Consider the following 19398-nt stretch of genomic DNA (forward strand, 5'->3'; position numbering starts at 1 on the left):
CTCTGACAGCTAAGGCACTGGCCCACAGATCTGCGCACAAGAGGAATGCAGGTGAATAAAGGTGCATGTGCCTGTGAGAGGAAGACAGGATGGGGGGGCTGGCCGTCATGCTCCTGCCGAGCACATGGGAGCCTTGGGTTTTAAAAATACACCTCCCCACCCCGCCCAACACAAATACACAACAGTTGTAATCCGAAAGTCAGCACTATAAAACATTTCTTATAAAAGTATTTTTTTAATAAATCAATGTATTTCAATGTTGTAACATGATAGCCCAATGCTATATCAAGGTAGCAAAAGTGAAGATTCCTGGTATTGTGATATAAACACTATGAATGACAGTACACTTGCATTCAACTTCACAAGAAATTGTCTTCAGGTCCATAAGGATTCTTCGACAGCTGTAACACCTTTCAAACAGTAAAGATGTACATGTATTGAAAGAGTAGACAATGAAAGCCTAATAACTGAGCTGTGCTCTAAAACCATACTGATGAGGAAGAGATACAATGGTTGTATGGCTAGCTTGCTGAACAAAAATCTAAATCTTTTAAAGAAAATACAGCATATATCAAAGTTACAGAGTATCCTACAGAAATGGAGTCATAAGGAGACACACAGATTAGAACCTGAAGCAGTGAATGTGTTTCTACCCGTTTTGTGATGGAAAGAAGCCATGGATCTCGAGTCCTGCAGCTGGCTGTCTGTGGTGCTGAATCTCCTCATACACACAATGCTACCAATGGACTAAAACCAGAATTCCCTGCTCTGTACAAATGCTGGTGATGGGTAACTTGCTCTATTGCTGTGGGTCAGAGCAACAGCTGGCTGGATTCAGGCATCAGGAAGAGGCTAAGATCATACACCACTGCCTTCTATACTCCAACAGTTACACTTTCCAAAACTGATGCTCCCCTTCTAAGGGTGAAAAAAACCCCCAAGGGTATTTAAAACAAACAGCAGAAACCAGAAGCTTCTGACCCTCTACCATGTATTACTGTCCACCCCACCATGAGAAGTATGTCCACCTGGTTACAACAGAGAGACTCCGTACCGTATGTATATTCATGACCAGATTGTTCATATAGGATTTTTCTTAACAGAGATCAGGTTGAGAATGATTCTTTTTCTCCAAGGGCAAGAAAAAGCTGGCTAAATGCTAGTTCATTAAATCCATTCTCAATTTTGAACTGTAGAGAAGAACCTGACTTGAATGAGATTTTCTAAGGGAAGACATTTATTTCTCAACCTCAGGTATAATTAGATTATAAGGAGTCTCATGTCCAGAATTTTATCTGCTGATTGTTAGTATGGTAATTGGCCTTAGGACACTATTTTTACTAGAACCCTTTACATTATTTTTAAACTCCAAATGCTGCAGATGAAAGTAAATACGACACAATAATAAAATCACTTGTGTGCTGACTCGCTGGATTCTGGTTAAGCACAGATGGGATGTTGCTGATATTCACCAAGAAGTGTCTGACTAATGGCTACTGTGGGTGTCAGTAGCCCAGGTTTCAATCATATGTACTTGAATGAATTAGAAAAAAACTGTACTCCTCACATTATTAAAAATATTACAAGCAAACTGTATCCAAGGCTTTGTACTAACCTGGGTTTTGGGGATAGGACTCTTTTTGGTGAACAAGTCACTGCTAGAGCCTTAGGTTTTGCCCACATCTCAATTTTAGACCTGAACCAAGTCGACATCTCATTACGCTCATATATTCCTTTCTTCTGTCACACCTCTTGAAACAAGCGTTCTGCCCCCTAAAGAACTCAGAGTGATTTGTAAAGGCTTTCCTCTCTGGAAACAGAGCAGTCGAAAGTATTAATCAGGTTAAGTGGCTTCATTGTCCTCAGGCCAATGCTTATAACCCAAGGTTTATTTTCCCTATGAACAGGGTGTGCTTACATTAATAAAATGAATCAAAATCAGCTTATGGAAAAGTTAAAAATATAGTTTACTGAAAGATTATGTATCCTCACACAGAGCAATAGCAAACAATCCAATCTAAAAGTTTAAATAAATGTCAATAACTTTAAAACTATATTTTATATATATAAAGCTGAAGTCACTGCCTTGGATAATTTTACACTGCATCCAATATTTTACGTAGGACATTCATTCTTAAGGCAGAAAAATTGAATTTGACATGTAATGACTTGGTTCTTACATCCAAGGGTCAAACTAGGAGTAGACTGGAGCAGACAGATTCCTTGCTAACAAGGATTTATCTATCTGTGGTGACAATTTCATTCTTAGAGTATGTTACGTAAGAGACATACATTTGAGAGAACATATAAATATGAAAAGACACACAAATATGATTTTTTTAACGATCGGTCAATGAGACTAGGCATTCTATTATGATGTGAAATGACTCCCATGACAAATGCCAACATACTCTTTCTGATATGGTACATAAAGAGTATAAAATATCAAAGAACTACCTTTTTGGGGTGGACTTTAGATTCTAGTTTTCAAGGTTTAGTATAAAAGGTAGCCTGAATAGTTAAAAGCAGTTGAATGTCAACTCACTGCTAACTTGGAAGGCTATCACTTAGGATATTTCTATGCCATCAAAATCCTGTGCAAGGAGGAAATACATGTGTATTAAAATAAAAATGAAGCCCCTCCCCCAATGCATGTGCAACACATTTGTCAGTTACTACCAAGAATATCTTGAATGAAAAACATCTGAACTATAGAATGAGTGGCATCAAAGTCAGAGAGACGTAAGAACACATCACCCCGCCTAGGTGGACGGATAGTTGGCATGAAAGCAGGTGTTCCATGGGCACCTGGGGAGTTGTGCCACTCAGAGTGGAAGGGGGTGTGAAGAGGAACTGGACCCAGGGTTCCAAGCCCTCAGGGCTGTGTGCTCCTTCACCTCAGGCCAGTCTGGTTCTCTGCATCCTGGTGCCAACAACTTGAACAAAACAAACACAAATCTAAAAGACCATTCTTAAGCAGGTGATGGTGACTATAACTGTTTAAGTACCTTTTTGTGTGCCTATTATTTATGCCATAGATCTGGCAATTGTCAGAAGTATACAAAGATTACCTGCCTAATTTTTGAAGACACGAAGATTTTCTCTTTCACGTGGCAGGAGTCCATGCAAGATTTGTAAACAGCGATACAAAATACTGTAAACATAACTTAACAGAGCTTGTATAAAACAGAAGAAGTAAATCCAGATTGACGAGTGGGTAAAAAAAACAGAGGGCAGCTTCTTACAAAGTTCTCCCTCCTGCGCCAAGTGATTTTTTTTTTTTTTGATTACAAATATAATCCTGAGCTGAAAAACTGGGATTTGGGGGGAGAGCCATCTTTGCATACAAAATATCCAAAGGATGCTTCTCTATTGACTTTTCTCTAGTGATATTCGACTGCCAGAGACAGTTCTGAATGTGTGACTTTGGAGACATTTATAGTTTAGTGTGGCGCCCGGGTCTGGAGCCTGCTGCAGCGCTTGCCACGGAAGCGGATGCGGCAGCATCCTCTGCTTCCTCCAGTTCATCCTGGAGCTCTTGGCTGACACTAGACTGCAGGGCTGCGGGCGTGAGCCACTCCTTCGGGAGGCAACTCTGTAGAAAGGGTATACAGGAGCTGAAGTAGGCAAGTCGATTGATCCAGCGAGGAATCTCTTTCCCACAGAGAATCTACAGAAGAGAAAGAGTTCTGTATTAGGTAAGAGAGGTTAAGATTACCTGGTCCACTGCCAGGGAGTGGAGGGTGGGAGGAGGGAGGTGGCTTACAGAGAAGCCACTGCAGAGTAGCCTTCAGTGGTGTTACTCCAGGCTTTTGATAACGAGCAGCTCTTGACTCAGGACCTAGGGTCCCTACTGTTGGCTCCATTCCTTCCTTTCTAAAGAACCTTGTCGAGTTGCTTACTTTTCATATCTGAAATCGAACTAATTTCACTTGGCTCCTTTCTTTGATCTCTGCAATTGCTGTGAGACACACTGAAAAGCACTTTGAACACATAGAAGATGCTTGTTAATACAATGTATTATTAGAGTAACAGAAGCCCCAGGCAATTGGAAGAGTCAATCTTGGATGTTTTCCTATTTGTGAATTCTCCTTTTTCACAGATTCTTTTCGACTTTCCCCTTTCCTCCAGTGTCTATCACTCCATTTTTCCTGGTCTACATTTTACCCCTTTACTTCTCTCCCTGACTCACTTGTTTCAAGGAGCTCATCCTGGTCCAGAAAAAACAGACTGGGTGATAGTGTCTCAAAGAAAAAAAAAAAGTATGGGCCAGGTCCAGTGGCTCATGCCTGTAATCCCAGGACTTTGGGAGGCTGAGGCCGGCAGATTACGAGATCAGGAGTTCGAGACCAGACTGGCCAGTATGATGAAACCCCGTCTCTACTAAAAATACAAAAAATGAGCAGGGCATGGTGGTGCACACCCGTATTCCCAGCTACTCGGGAGGCTGGGGCAGGAGAATCGCCTGAACCTGGGAGGCAGAGGTTGCAGTGAGCTGAGATCACACCACTGCACTCCAGCCTAGGCAACAGAGTGAGACTCCGACACACACACACACACACACGTTTTCCCAAATGAAGACCTGGCTCCGTGACTACACACACACACACACACACACACACACACACACACACACACACACACACACACACACACACACACACACACACACACACACACACACACACACACACACACACACACACACACACACACACACACACACACACACACACACACACACACACACACACACACACACACACACACACACACACACACACACACACACACACACACACACACACACACACACACACACACACACACACACACACACACACACACACACACACACACACACACACACACACACACACACACACACACACACACACACACACACACACACACACACACACACACACACACACACACACACACACACACACACACACACACACACACACACACACACACACACACACACACACACACACACACACACACACACACACACACACACACACACACACACACACACACACACACACACACACACACACACACACACACACACACACACACACACACACACACACACACACACACACACACACACACACACACACACACACACACACACACACACACACACACACACACACACACACACACACACACACACACACACACACACACACACACACACACACACACACACACACACACACACACACACACACACACACGTTTTCCCAAATGAAGACCTGGCTCCGTGACTCCTCTGCGGAAGCAGGCCTGGAGTCAGACAAGGCACGGAAGCCTGGCCACGCTTCAGTCTGAAGACACTAGCAGGGGTAGAAACCGGTGCCAGGAGGAACCCTCCCCGCTGACTGATCTGTGTCTGTATTTCCCACTTCCCGCCCTTACACTTTCCTTAGGACTCCTGAACCCTTCCCCCACTCCTATTTCAAATAGTAAGAACTGGGTCTATTCTATGCCCCTAACTTTATTCTTTATTATCCTCTTCCTCTTGTGCAGACAATGGACTGGGCTTCCGTTCATGCCCCACTGCCACTTTGTTGTTTTTGCCTCCAATTATACCCAAGATTATGATCATGTGATCTCAGAGTACCATCTTAGATATCTGCATATCGTAGGTAATAACTTTGGAAAGAGGTTTCAAAGAACCTTATGTCTAAAAATTAGCTAAAATTTAATAAGCTGGCACCTATAATTATACAACGTGTACCTTTTCTCCTAAGAGTTTAGTCCTAACTCTTAATGGTTATTACATTTATTTTAAATAGTATGTCTCTGTCTTAACTACAGGGAAAGTGAGATGGTCTCACTTGAGGGAAGGTAGTATGTGCTAACCACTTTTGATTACCAAGCACCTATCACACTGCCTGGGAGTACAGACAGGTAGACACTTAAAAATATTTGGGCCGGGCGCGGTGGCTCACGCCTGTAATCCCAGCACTTTGGGAGGCCGAGACGGGCAGATCACGAGGTCAGGAGATCGAGACCATCCTGGCTAACACGGTGAAACCCCGTCTCTACTAAAAATACAAAAAATTAGCCGCGCATGGTGGCGGGTGCCTGTGGTCCCAGCTATTCACGAGGCTGAGGCAGGAGAATGGCATGAACCCGGGAGGCAGAGCTTGCAGTGAGCTGAGATCACGCCACTGCACTCCAGCCTGGGCGACAGAGCAAGACTCCATCTCAAAAAAACAGAAAAAAATAAAATCAATAAATTGAAGAATGTGTACATGAGGCCAGGCACGGTGGCTCATGCCTGTAATCTCTGTACTTTGGAAGTCCACCGCAGGAGGATTACTTGAGGCCAGGAGTTCAAGACCAGCCTGGGCAACATAGTAAGACCTTGTTTATACACACACACACATTCTCACTGGGTGTGGTGGTGTGTGCCTGTAGCCTCAGCTACTTGGGAGGCTAGGGCAGGGGGATTGCTTGGGCCCAGGAGGTTGAAGCTGCGGAGAGCCAAGACTGTGCCACTGCACTACAGCCTGGATGACACAGTGAGATTCCATCTCAAAAACAAAACAAAACAAAAATGTGTATATCAACTACATCTGCTCTTAAAAATGCTGCCAAACAGGCCATGCAGGTGAAGTGGTATCTTACACCTGTAACCCCAGCACTTTGGAAGGCGGAGGTAGGTGGATCACTTGAGGTCAGCAGTTCGAGACCAGCCTGGCCAACATAGTGAAACCTCGTCTCTACTAAAAATACAAAAATCAGCCAGGTGTGGTGGCCCACACCTGTAATCACAGCTACTCAGGAGGATGAGGCAGAATTGCTTGAACCCAGGAGGCAGAGGTTGCAGTGAGCCAAGATCATGCCACTGCACTCCAGCCTGGGTGACAGAGCAAGACTTTGTCTCACCAAAAAAAAAAAAAAGCACTGGGACATATTTAGGGTTATCTGCATATTTAGAGGTTAATCATGTAAGTCGTGACTAAGACTATCTAAAGTGATAGTGACTGTTGCCTATTCAACAGCCATTTCCCTCATTCTCCTTCCCGAGTCCTAATTTCATTCAGTAATCTACCCTCCTCCATATATCCAAGTGCTACAGGTGAAGCTGACTTCATTCCAACCCCTGAGGGTGTGGCTTGATTAGCCTAAAACAGAGTCCTATCTGTAGCCACCTGGTTTTGTAGATAAAGTTTTACTGAAACATAGCTGTGTCTATTTGTTTATGTATTGCCTATGCCTCTTAGGCTACAATGGCAGAGGCAGAGTTGGGACCATGAATAGTCCACAAGCCTAAAATATTACCTGGCTCTTTCAAATAAAAGTGTACCAATCCTTGGTCAAGCCAATTTTTTTTTTTTTTTTTTTTTGAGATGTAGTCTTAGTCTGTTACTCAGGCTGGAGTGCAGTGGTGCGCTCTAGACTCGCTGCAACCCCTGCTTCCCAGTTCAAGCGATTCTCCAGCCTCAGCCTCCTGAGTAGCTGGGACCATAGGCATGCACCACCACACCTGGCTAATTTTATTTTTAGTAGAGACAGGGTTTCACCATGTTGGCCGGGCGGGTCTCAAACTCCTGACCTCAGGTGATCAGCCTGCTTCTGCCTCCCAAAGTGCCAGGATTACAGGCGTGAGCCACCATGCCGGGCCAAGCCAATGTTTTTAAAACCTTGAGTCATGACCCATTGGTAGGTCATTGAGTATCGCTACCTGAATTTTTAAAACAAAACAGATTGTAGGTAGCAAGGTAACCATGACACATCTTAGTTACGTGCCTGTGTGTGTGGAAACTGGGTCACAATGCAAAATGTATTTCTTAGGTGACTAGTGATCAAATAGTATTTGGTTTATATAGCAAAATGAATTTTGCATTTAAGCTCCAATCCAGCAGTCCCTCTTCTAGAAAATCAAGTGTACAGATACAGTGGCAAAAATAAAAAGATGTATGTACAGGGTTATTCATTACAATACTTTTTATAACAGCAAAAGACTAAAAATAACCAAGTGCCATTAATAGGTTGAATAAATTATGGTACATCCACACAAGGAAGACTATTCAGCTAAAGAAAGAAGTGAGGAATATTTCTATATACTGCCACAGAATGCACTCCAGGATACACTATTAGTGAAAAAGGCAAAATGGAGAAAAGTGTATATAGGATGCTCCCAAAATATAATAGTGGAACAGGCAGAGAATAAAATGTATAGACATTCCCATTCCAAAAGGGAGAAAACGGAAGGAAGAAAGGAGTCACTAGTCCCAATTTTAGAATCCAACAAGGGAACGTCCATTAGGTTTCAAGGCCTGGGAATAATCTTCTATGGCCCTTGGTTCTGCCATCTGGAGATTCTATCCTTTGAGTCATCCTTTTTCTCCAGCCAATTACCTGCTTGTAGAATTTTGACAGTCCAAGCACCTTCTTTAATTTTACCCGCCCCCCCCACCCCCGTCTCTTTCAGTCCAAGCTGGCAGTGTTTCTGCCAATAGAGCATTCTCAAAACACTGTGGGTCTCTTGCGTATGTCATGGGACTGACTCCATTAGAAAAGATGTTCCTCCACGGATCTTTCCTGAACAATCCCATCTTCATTCTTGGTTTCTGTTGAGATGGTTTAGAGGATCCACGAGTCACATATTTAATTTCTTCAACAGTTAAAGGAAAAAAAAAAAAAAGTGGTCTAGTCATACCCTTGGCTTTCTCTGCAGCATCCTTTCCTAACAGTGAAGCTCCTAATTTCAGCATCTTTTGCAATTTCCTAAATCATTAAATGCTGATTCCTTTTTGTGCTTTAATAGTTCTTCCCTCTATTGTTCTTTTCACATTTCACTATAAGCAACAAGGCAGGCTGCATCTTCTACACTTTGCTTGGAAATCTCCTCAGCTAAATATCATAACCCCATAGAAATAAATTCCAATTAACTGTAAAACACATGACTTTTACTGTATCAAGCCACAATCTAAAGATGAAAGTCTAAAGATGAAAGAACGACAAAAAACCTTAACTTTCTAGTACTCCTATTGGTGGTGGTTATGGTAACACTATTATTCTACAGCTGTTTTAGGTATAGAGGAGTAAAACAAATCAGCAATTATGTTTCTTGTTGCTGAGAATTTAGATTTTTGACAAGGGATAGACAAAATGTAGCTATATCATTGATGAGGTTAAGTAAAAACGCTGTAGCCCAAATGTGTAGTAGAAACGTCACTATGAACCTGCCAAAAAAGTCCTAGTTTCATCTACTGGTGGGGGTGGGGAGCTAGAAACAATTATCAGTTCAGTAGTAGTGAGCAACCTAATGCCCAGATTAAAGTTTCTAAATATTTGCTATTAGAAGGAAACAGTTCTGAGGTAGAAAATATGTAGATGAGCCTGGAATATCTTGACATACCAGAAAACAAAAGGCTGTAGAAGATTATTAGGGACAAATCAAAAGACTTATGAGCCAACTTGAAGAGGCTCCCATGTATCAAAGATGGGACAAAAGCAGTCATTACACTGATCTGAAACATAAAATACTTTTACATCTAGGGAGGAGATATTCACGATGCTAAATTTTCAAAACAGAAAAAATATTTTGCGGGGAGAAAAAACCAGTTAGAGAATACTAGGGAAGTGTGTCAGGGATCCCCAAGACCCAGTTTCTCCACCTCCAGATTTGATGATTTTAGAGGACTCACAGGACATAGCATATAGCTGTATTCACAGGTATGACTTATCACAGCGAAAGGATATGAAACAAAATTCGCAAGGGAAAAGGTGCACGGGGTAAAGTTTAGAGGAAAACAGGTTTCCACTCCAGCCTGAAAAATTAGTTTGAGTCTTTGTTTCAGAGGGACTACCTGAAGACAGTCAGTTCCATGTTGGTTCATGACATCAGGTTATCAGCCTGACGACTGTGGATGACATCTGGAGGTGTTCTGTGTGGGAAATGCAGGCGCTGAGGCCACTCCCTGCTCTCACAGGTTTGAGCACAGGCTCAGCAGGCTGTTTGAATTCAAAGTGCTTGCAGCATCTTAAAAAGGTAGCATGGGAAGTTTTTCTTTAGGAAGAGGGGAAAGGCAGTATTGAAAAACAAAGATCATCAGTCTGCCTCCTTTGAGATTCCCTAGGTGCCAGTGTTTGTTTTTTGTTATTATTACAAAATCAGTATGTCCCATTTAGCAGTCATAGTTTCACATTTACAAAACTGTCCTCTACTCTCATCCAGACCTTTTGTCTGGAAGGGATGTATTAAAGGGGGACAAAAGTTTTCACAGGATTTTTTTTCTTTTTCGAGACAGGGTCTCGCTCTGTTGCTAGGCTGGAGTGCAGTGGCACAATCCCGGCTCCCTGCAACCTCCACCTCCCGTGTTCAAGGAATTCTCCTGCCTCAGCCTCCCGAGTAGCTGGGACTACAGACCCGCACCACCACGCCCAGCTAATTTTTGTATTTTTAGTAGACATGGGGTTTCACCATGTTGGCCAGGATGATCTTGATCTCTTGACCTCGTGATCCACCTGTCTGAGCCTCCCAAAGTGTTGGGATTACAGGCATGAGCCACTGCGCCTGGCTGGAAAATATTTTTATATCACATAACCAGAAAGACATATGTTTCAGAACTGGACAGAATTAAATCTTGACTTCAAAATATTTCAAAATGGTTTGAGAGAGCCACTCACCGCTTTCATCCTGATCATTCATTTAGTAAGTGGCCTATAGCATCATTCCATTTCTGGAGACAGCTGCATTTAGGAATCAAACTGCCTTACTGAGGTGTGTGCACCAGTAGAAAGGTAGCAGAGTAGCAGCAGACTGTAAGTCTGCTGTTGCAAACTGCAGCCTGTCCAGGAAGTCCCAAGTAAACACAGTGAAACTTTCCCGAGAGAGGTGGAGAGTAAGATGGGTAGACACAGGGGTCACTAGTCCTAGTGACATGCTTTCCCCTCAACATGCAGCTTTTGTCAATAATCACAAGTTGGGAATGCAGTCAGTCCCTGTATCAGAAATACAGAACAGATGAGCAGTTCGACTTCATGTGGTACCACCAGAGAAGCCGGTTCCCACGGACACCTGTGATAATCCCCATAGTTCCGTCAACATCATGCTTTTACAGTGAAGAGCCCCACAGAGTGGTATCCTAAATCTGCCTTGATCCCAAAGTAGAAGTCTTGTTCCCTGAGCCTGTATCTCTCTCAGTTTAACACAGCTTGTGCTAAGACTGAAGTAGTGTGTAGGAGATAATGTCAAGTTTTAGCTCAAGTGTCAAGTCCAAGCAATTAGGATCTATGAATTCAGGATTCCAAAATATGCCAGAGACTTTTCTTTGGCAGCAGTAAAGCTGAGATGCTGAAGGGCCAGTCATGTTTCCAAGGCCAAGCAAAAAGCAAAGCTTTCCTAAGTGCTTTCTAAGACCCACTCAAAATTATGCACATCAGGCTAGAAAATCACCAGCCTCTAGGGTCAGACATCTGATTTTCTATGAGCTCACTTGCAATTAAAAACTGCTCACGCCTGTAATCCCAGCACTTTGGGAGGCCGAGGCGGGTGGATCACGAGGTCAGGAGATCGAGACCATCCTGGCTAACACGGTGAAACCCCGTCTCTACTAAAAATACAAAAACTAGCCGGGCGAGGTGGTGGCGCCTGTAGTCCCAGCTACTTGGGAGGCTGAGGCAGGAGAATGGCGTGAACCCGGGAGGCGGAGCTTGCAGTGAGCGGAGATCGCGCCACTGCACTCCAGCCTGGGCGACAGAGCGAGACTCCGTCAGAAACAAAACAAAACAAAACAAAACAAAAAACTGCTTTAAAAACTCTTATAAGTGTTTGTCTTTTTCCAGAGGCTCCAATGGGGAACGATCATAGTAAATATCAGCTGTGAGACATATTTTGCTTTCAACAAAGGATTTAAATTTCCATCTATCCTACAGCAGCAAAAAGCAAGGAAGTTGTGTCCCATTAACTTTTTCTTTGCAGCATTGCCTTACTGAGCTAATCCCTCTACCATCTGCGACATTACAAGCATAAAACATTTTATATCAACTACTATCATATATCCACAGATGTAATAACTGTAAAATGCAAGGCCATTAACTGCCCTCAGCCGCCCCACCCTGGCCCGACACCTTCCTCACTGTAGATGTATTCAACCCCTTGCAGTAAATTTAGCAAAAGTTTTAATATTACAGTTGCGGAGGAGACCCTAGTTGGAATGGGGTTGAGGGCGTGCAGGTAGGCTAACTACTGAAGTATGTCCCCTGCCCTTTTTTACTTTGCTCCAGCCCTGAGAACTGATTCAACCTTTTTTCCTCCTACTTGTGAGGGAAGCGTGCCATCAATGTTTAACATTTTTGGCCCAACCAAAGCTCGTCTTTGGGAATTTTTGGGCCTTTTTTCTTTCTTCCTGGAGGAGAGAACAAAAACTGAAGGTATTACATTACCTGGGCTATACTTCCTTTTTCTCCTCACCGTAACCAGCATGGCCCAAAGTAGCCAGGTAATCTGGTGAGTCAGTTCTCCTGGAGTTGGATCTGTCATTTCAAACTCCACAGGTAACTTTTACCTTTCACAGGCAACAGCTCAGCTGCTGTTTCAGATCATGGATAACTCCACAGCCATCCAGACATCAAAGGTTTTCCATCCTCCACCCATTTCAGCCTTTCTTTCCTCAGTCCTTTTTTTTGAGACAGAATCTCGCTCTGTCACCCAGGCTGGAGTGCAGTGGCACGATCTCAGCTCAATGCAACCTCCGCCTCCTGAGTAGCTGGGATTACAGGCATGCACTCACCACAGCAGGCTAATTTTTTATATTTTTGGTAGAGATGGGGTTTCACCATATTGGCCAGGCTGGTCTCGAACTCCTGACCTCAAGTGATCCGCCCGTCTCAACCTCCCAAAGTGCTGGGATTACAGGCGTGAGCCACCGTGCCTGGCCAGTCCTTTTGTTACATTTCTGTGAGTCAAAGGTCTCCACAACCGCCCCCAGGTTTGGTGATTTGCTAGGACTCAGGGATCAGCATAGCATACTCACGACTATGACTTATTACAACAAAAATATACAAAACAAAATCAGCAAAGGGAAAATATACATAGGGCAAAGTCCAGAGGAAAGCAGGCACAAGCTCTACTCTCTCCTAGTAGAGTCAGGTAGGATGTGCACGCTTAATCCCCCAGCAATGGTTTGTGACATATGTGAAATGGCTACCAGGGAAGTTCATTACAGACTTGGTACCCAAGACTTTTATTGGGTGCTGGTCATGTAGGCGTCCTCTGCCAAAATCCCAGAGTCCCACAGGGAAAGCAGGATTTTAGCATAAACCAAATTAGTTGTACCAACAGGTTAGGCAAAGGGAGTCACTCTTCTCAGTTCTAGGAATAAAAACCTTACAGAAGTCCAAGCTCCCAGATGCCAACTTAGGGCCAATCCTGCAGGTAGGCCTTTCTAAGGACAGCAGTTTTAGGCCTATGTTAGTTAACTCTTCTATACAGGAACCAACTTGTTTTTTGAAAACAAGTAAAGGGGGAAAAAAATCAAGCATCTATCCTGCTCTGTCACCCAGGCTGAAATGCAGTGGTGCCATCTTGGTTCACTGCAACCTCTGCCTCCTGGGCTTCAGCCATCCTCTCACCTCAGCCTCCCAAGCAGCTGGGACTACAAGGCGCACACCACCATGCCTGGCTAATTTTTGTATTTTTTGTAGAGATGGGGTTTTGCCATGTTGCCCAAGCTGGTCTTGAACCTGTGTGCTCAAGCAAGCTACCCGCCTCAGCCTCCCAAAGTGCTGGGATTACAGGTGTGAGCCACTGTGCCCAGCTATCTTGCCTTTTCTATGGGGAATTATCTCAGGGTGACCAGCTATATGAACTTTTGTTTAGATCTGGATTCAAACTAACCATTAAAAAATTATGACAACTGGGGAAATCTGAACATTGTTTATTTGGATAATATTAAGAAATAATGTTAATCTGTGGAGTGATAACATAATTTTAGGAGTTAATTTTAGGAGTGATGACATAATGTGGTTATGTTATAAAGAATCTTTATCTTTTAGAGATGCAGAGTGAAATATTGATACTTGAAATTAGGCCAGGCGCGGTGGCTCATGCAGATAATCCCAGGACTTCGGGAGGCTGAGGTGGGAGGACTGCTTGAGTCCAGGAGTTCCAAAGCAGCCTAGGCAATATCATGCAACCCCATCTTCACAAAAAATACAAAAACTGGCTGTACATAGTGGCATGTGCCTGTAGCTCCAGCTAGTTGGGAGGCTGAGGCAGGAGGACTCACTTAAGCCTGAGTTCCAAGCTGCAATGAACTATGATCACACCACTGCACTCCAGCCTGGGCAATAGCAAGACCCTGTCTCTAAATGAAATCTGGGATTTGTTTCAAAACAATTTGGGGCCGGAGTGGTATCTAAGTGACAGTTATATAGGGGCTCACTATATTATTCTACTTTTATATGTTTTGAATTTTCTACTGAAAATATTAATTTTATTTATTTGAGATGGAGTTTTGCTCTTGTTGCCCAGCCTGAAGTGCAACGGCACCATCTCTGCTCACTGCAACCTCTGCCTCCTGGGTTCAAGCGATTCTCCTGCCTCAGCCTTCTGGGTAGCTGGGATTACAAGCACCTGCCACCATGCCCAGCTAATTTTTGTATTTTTAGTTAGAGACGAGGTTTCACCATGTTGGCCAGGATGGTCTTGATCTCTTGACCTTGTGATCCCCCCACCTTGGCCTCCCAAAGTGCTGGGATTACAGGTCTGAGCCACCACGCCTGGCCGAAAATATTAATTTTAAAAAGACATTTAGATTAGACGAGTGGCATTTAGTAATGGTAATGCCAGTCCTTTTGCTAGTGCCAGGTTCATAATTAGGCATCTGACACAATTCTGGCTGTAAAACATGGATGCTTTTGGAAGGTTAGGGAAAAGGGAATTCCAGAAAGAGTTTCACTGTTTCCAAAGGGAGAGAGACATAGTCTCCCTCTGGATGTTGTGCTAAAATTGTTACCTCTATCTAAAACCCACAAAGGGAGCTGGCCCGGGGGTAGGGCCAACATCCCAAGGATGGCGGTTTAGAGAAATGAATAAATACCTTACATCCCTATGACACTCACAGTTGAGACACTGACCACATTGGAATGTAGCCTGCCTTATTCTGGACTTGTGTTGTAAGCTAACTTTCCTCAATGTTTAAGACAATTTGCACCCAATTCGAAGAGACCTATCTTGCAGAGTAGAGGCTGGCAAACTTTTTCCGTGAAGGGTCAAACGGTAAGTATTTTGGGCTTTATAGGCCATAAATCTTTGCTGCAACTACTCAATTCTGCCACTGCAGCCGGAAAGCAGTCAAGAAAACAGGTAAATAAATAAGCATGGCTGTGTTCTAATAAAACTTAATGAATCTCTCTGGTCTCAGCCGCAGAAGCAAGGTGACGAAGGCAACATCATCATTTGGAAAGTGTCGCAATAAGATGCACATGTGCCACCACTGTGGCTCTAAGGCCTACCACCCTCAGAAGTCGGCCTGTGGCAAATGTGGCTACCCCGCCAAGTGCAAGAGAAAGTATAACTGCAGTGCCAAGGTTAAGACGAAATACCACCAGGACTGGTCGAATGAGGCACCTAAAAACTGTGTACAGCGGATACAGGCACATGGTTTCCGTGAAGGAACACCACCTAAACCCAAGAGGGCGGCTGCTGCCGCATCCAGTTCATCTTAGGAACTTCAATGGTTAGTCATGCAATACATGTTCTGATTTTAAAAAAAAAAAGAACTTTATGAATACTGAAGTTTGAACTTTACATAATTTATACATGTCACCATATAGTACTCTTTTGGCTTTTTTCAATCCTTAAAAAGAATGTAAAAACCATCTTAGCCTGCAGGCTGTACAAGGACAGATGACACGCTGGTGTTGGTTTGAAGGCCAGGCTACAGTAGTTTGCTAATCCCTGCTGTAGAGGAAGCATCAGAACTGATAACATTATGGTGTTAAATAATTCTTAGAATTTTTATGAACAATATTAACAGAAGAGTACATATATCAACAACCATTAATACAGTGATGATTGTGCTTATTTGCAACTGGTTATACAACATACATCCCCACACTATGTTGTCAAAGAGAAAAGCATACCAGTTTCCCTGAACTTCGTCAGAGTGCCCAATATCCATTTACTTGGCTTCATAATATGGGAGTTGCATCCATCATTTCAAATTCCAAAGGTAACTTGTACATTTCACAATAGGCAAGAGCTGATATTTCCATTTAATGGAATATATACCTTATTTTACTAAAATAGCTCCTTATCCCTCACTGGCCAGAATTCTAGTTCCAGCCCTGCCACTAACAGGTGAGGTAACCTTGGTCAAGTCACTTAACTTCTGGGTCTCCCAGTTTAACAATTCAGCACTAGGCCACGCATGGTGGTTCATGCCTGTAATCCCAGCACTTTGGGAGGCTGAGGTGGGCAGATCACCTGGGGTTGGGAGTTCGAGACCAGCCTAACCAACATGGAGAAACCCCATCTCTACTAAAAATACAAACTTAGCCGGGCGTGGTGGTGTGTGCCTGTAGTCCCAGCTACTCGGGAGGCTGAGGCAGGAGAATCGCTTGAACCTGGGAGGCGGAGGTTGTGCTGAGCCGAGATGGTGCCACTGCACTCCAGCCTGGGCAATAAAGAATAAAACTCCGTCTCAAAAAAAAAAAAAAAAAAAAAAAAGAAAATCAGCACTCATATGGGGAAAGGCATAAAAACTGTGGCCTAAAAAGATGGCTCCAGGGACATCTAGAATTGCTCTTTGGGCCCCAAATGCAAAATGGTTTTGGGGTTAGACCAGGGCTGATGTGGTGGTATAGATGCTCAATAAAGTTCTGAATGTTTTTGAAGGACAGAATAAATTAGAACCAGAGGAAGTAATGATAAAGTGTAATAAGCACTGGAGTAAGAAGTCAGGTCTAATCTGAATTCTCCATGACAATCTTTAGTAAGTCATTTTCCCAATTGGGGTCAGTTTCCTTGTCTGAAAAATGAGTAGATTAGGATGCTGTCTATTTCTTCACCAATTTTAGCACTCAGTGGATCTTTGAATGCATTCCATACAAATGTAATGTCTGGGGTCAAGAAAGCTGAGAACTACCTCCCCACTTGTCTGAAAACTGACTAGGTCACTTCTATGGTACTGATACATCCACTAGACTAGAGGTGTTTCTCGAGCTTTTAGGTTCATATGAGTAATTTTGGGATCTTGTTAAAATGCAATTTGCATTCAGTGTATCTCTGGTGGGGCAGAGATAACACATATCTAACAAATTTCTAGGAGATGCTGATGCTGCTGGTCCACAAAACACACTTTGAGTAGCATGGTAACAGACGGTTAGAGTTGTTTGAAAGCTGTATTGTAGAAGCCATGAGGGAAGTAAAAAGGGCCAAGGAACTAAGCATTTCTGCAGAGGAGGTCACTGAAATAGCAGCTTGTTTTCTCCTTTACACCCTTCACAATTTCTGTGGTACCTAGATGCTGCCACTGCAACCATCTGCTAAGAATCAGAAAGCTGGGAAGCTGTTTCAAGTGCCAATTCTCTAGACCTTATTTTACAATCTTTTTAATTTCTTTCCTCCATTTTCTTTTTATGGTTCTTTAATTTTGACCTAGTTTTGATCTTCTGCTTGGGATTCAAGAATTGAGAAGGGAAGTAAGTGCCTATGTGTTATGTTAGCAGAAGAAAATTTCAAGATGGAAGACATGAATTACTTATTAATAAGAGCCAGAAAAAAAATTCAGCGAAAGAGAAACCTTAGCGACTAAGCAGCAGAAGTCTCTAGGCATTTACTTTCTTAAAGCGAAAGTTTCAGGCTGTAATAAAATAAGAGACCATTATTTGTACTTACTCTCTACTCACTGCAAAGTAATGAATAGAATTACCATTTAAAACTGTGCAGACTCTCAAGTTACCAACTCTGGAAAGGTCATTCATACAAGATTGAAATACAATACCATATTTCATACAACACAAAAAATCAGAAAAGAAACGAATCAAGTTCGAACATAGTGGGATATCAAGTATAGTGGGACAGCAAATATTTATTTGAAGAACTTTTAGGATAAAATTTAGTTTACCTCTGATAAAGCTGAAGAAAAATGATTGCAGTTTTTATGCATTAAATGATAAGCATTGCCTTTGTATTCTTTTCCCAGTTCTTCTACAATTTTTTCTATATCATCTTCTAGGAAGTCCGTGCTCCCTAAAACAACAGCTTCTCTTAAAGAACAAAAAGAAAAAAAGAGAAAGAAAAATAAGGACGTAGTTGTGTCAAATATTTATAAAAAGCATGTTTAAATACTTGCTTATTTCCAGGAATATTATGATTGACATAACAAATCAGGGTTAATATAACAAGACTAAAAGTGAAACAAGATACTTTAAAAGTGCTATTTTAGTTTCTACTTTTCTGCAATAAATTCTTAAGTATATTACCTATGAATACTACAAAAGCACAAGTCATTTTCTTTATGAAATATATGTCCCTGCGTAAAATGTAATATTACAGTTATTTTCACAACTATCAGTAGTTATATTGTTAGAGAACCAGATCCCTGCTGCAAATATTCCTGCATAATCTCACTTGCCATTGAAGGGCTGGACATCATCTTGCCTAGAAACAAACTTTTATCTGTCACTGTGCCGCAATGAGACAAACTGTCAAACCTGACTAGATGTTTTCTAAAAACAAGGACCCTGGCCGGGTATGGTGGCTCACGCCTGTAATATCAGCACTTCAGGAGGCCAAGGTGGGCAGATCACCTGAGGTCAGGAGTTCGAGACCAGCCTGGCCAACATGGTGAAACCCCGTCTCTACAAAAATACAAAAATTAGTCAGGCACAATGGCAGGTGCCTGTAATCCCAGCTACTCGGGAGGCTGAGGTGGGAGAATCGCTTGAATGCAGGAGGCAGAGGTTGCAGTGAACCGAGATTGTACCACTGCACTCCAGCCAGGGTGACAGAGCAAGACTCCATCTCTAAACAAACAAAAATAAAAAGGACTCCAAACTACTACCTTGGAAAGGCAACAGACATTATCCAAGAGAAAGTGGAATTTTAGTCAGATAAGTTAAGCATCCAAGAAACCTGAAAATACTTAGAAAATCCTTTTATCAAGTAGTCTTGCCAAAAGAGCCCAAAGCAGTGGATTCAGGATGGTATCATAGCACTTCTGTGCGGAAATCTTTCAATTCAGTGATAGGCTAAGAGAACTATGAAGTTAGTAGAGGGCTTAATGTGTAGCTCTCTACTGAAGTTTAATGTTGGAACCCCATTTCACTGTCAATTTTTCACTTGGCAAGCCATCTATTATAGGCCCAGAAGTTTAAAGCTCCTTGAAACTAACATTCTAAATATCACTCTTTTTT

The 19398-nt window shown here is 42.7% G+C and overlaps 1 protein-coding gene across 2 annotated transcripts in view; it reads right to left on the reverse strand.

The window, feature by feature from the left end:
• Window positions 1-215: 215 nt before the first annotated feature.
• DESI2 (desumoylating isopeptidase 2) overlaps window positions 216-19398 on the reverse strand; it is a 63574-nt gene continuing 44391 nt past the window's right edge. Inside the window, exons 5-6 of one of the 2 annotated variants that reach the window (XM_077993315.1) lie at window positions 18108-18249; window positions 216-3670 (exon numbers count right to left, since the gene is read on the reverse strand). In XM_077993315.1, the coding sequence (XP_077849441.1) occupies window positions 3437-3670; window positions 18108-18249 (376 nt within the window). In that variant the 3' untranslated portion in view covers window positions 216-3436. 2 annotated transcript variants of the gene reach the window in all.

This window comes from Macaca mulatta, chromosome 1 (genome assembly GCF_049350105.2).
Source record: "Macaca mulatta isolate MMU2019108-1 chromosome 1, T2T-MMU8v2.0, whole genome shotgun sequence".
NCBI classification, from domain to species: domain Eukaryota; kingdom Metazoa; phylum Chordata; class Mammalia; order Primates; family Cercopithecidae; genus Macaca; species Macaca mulatta.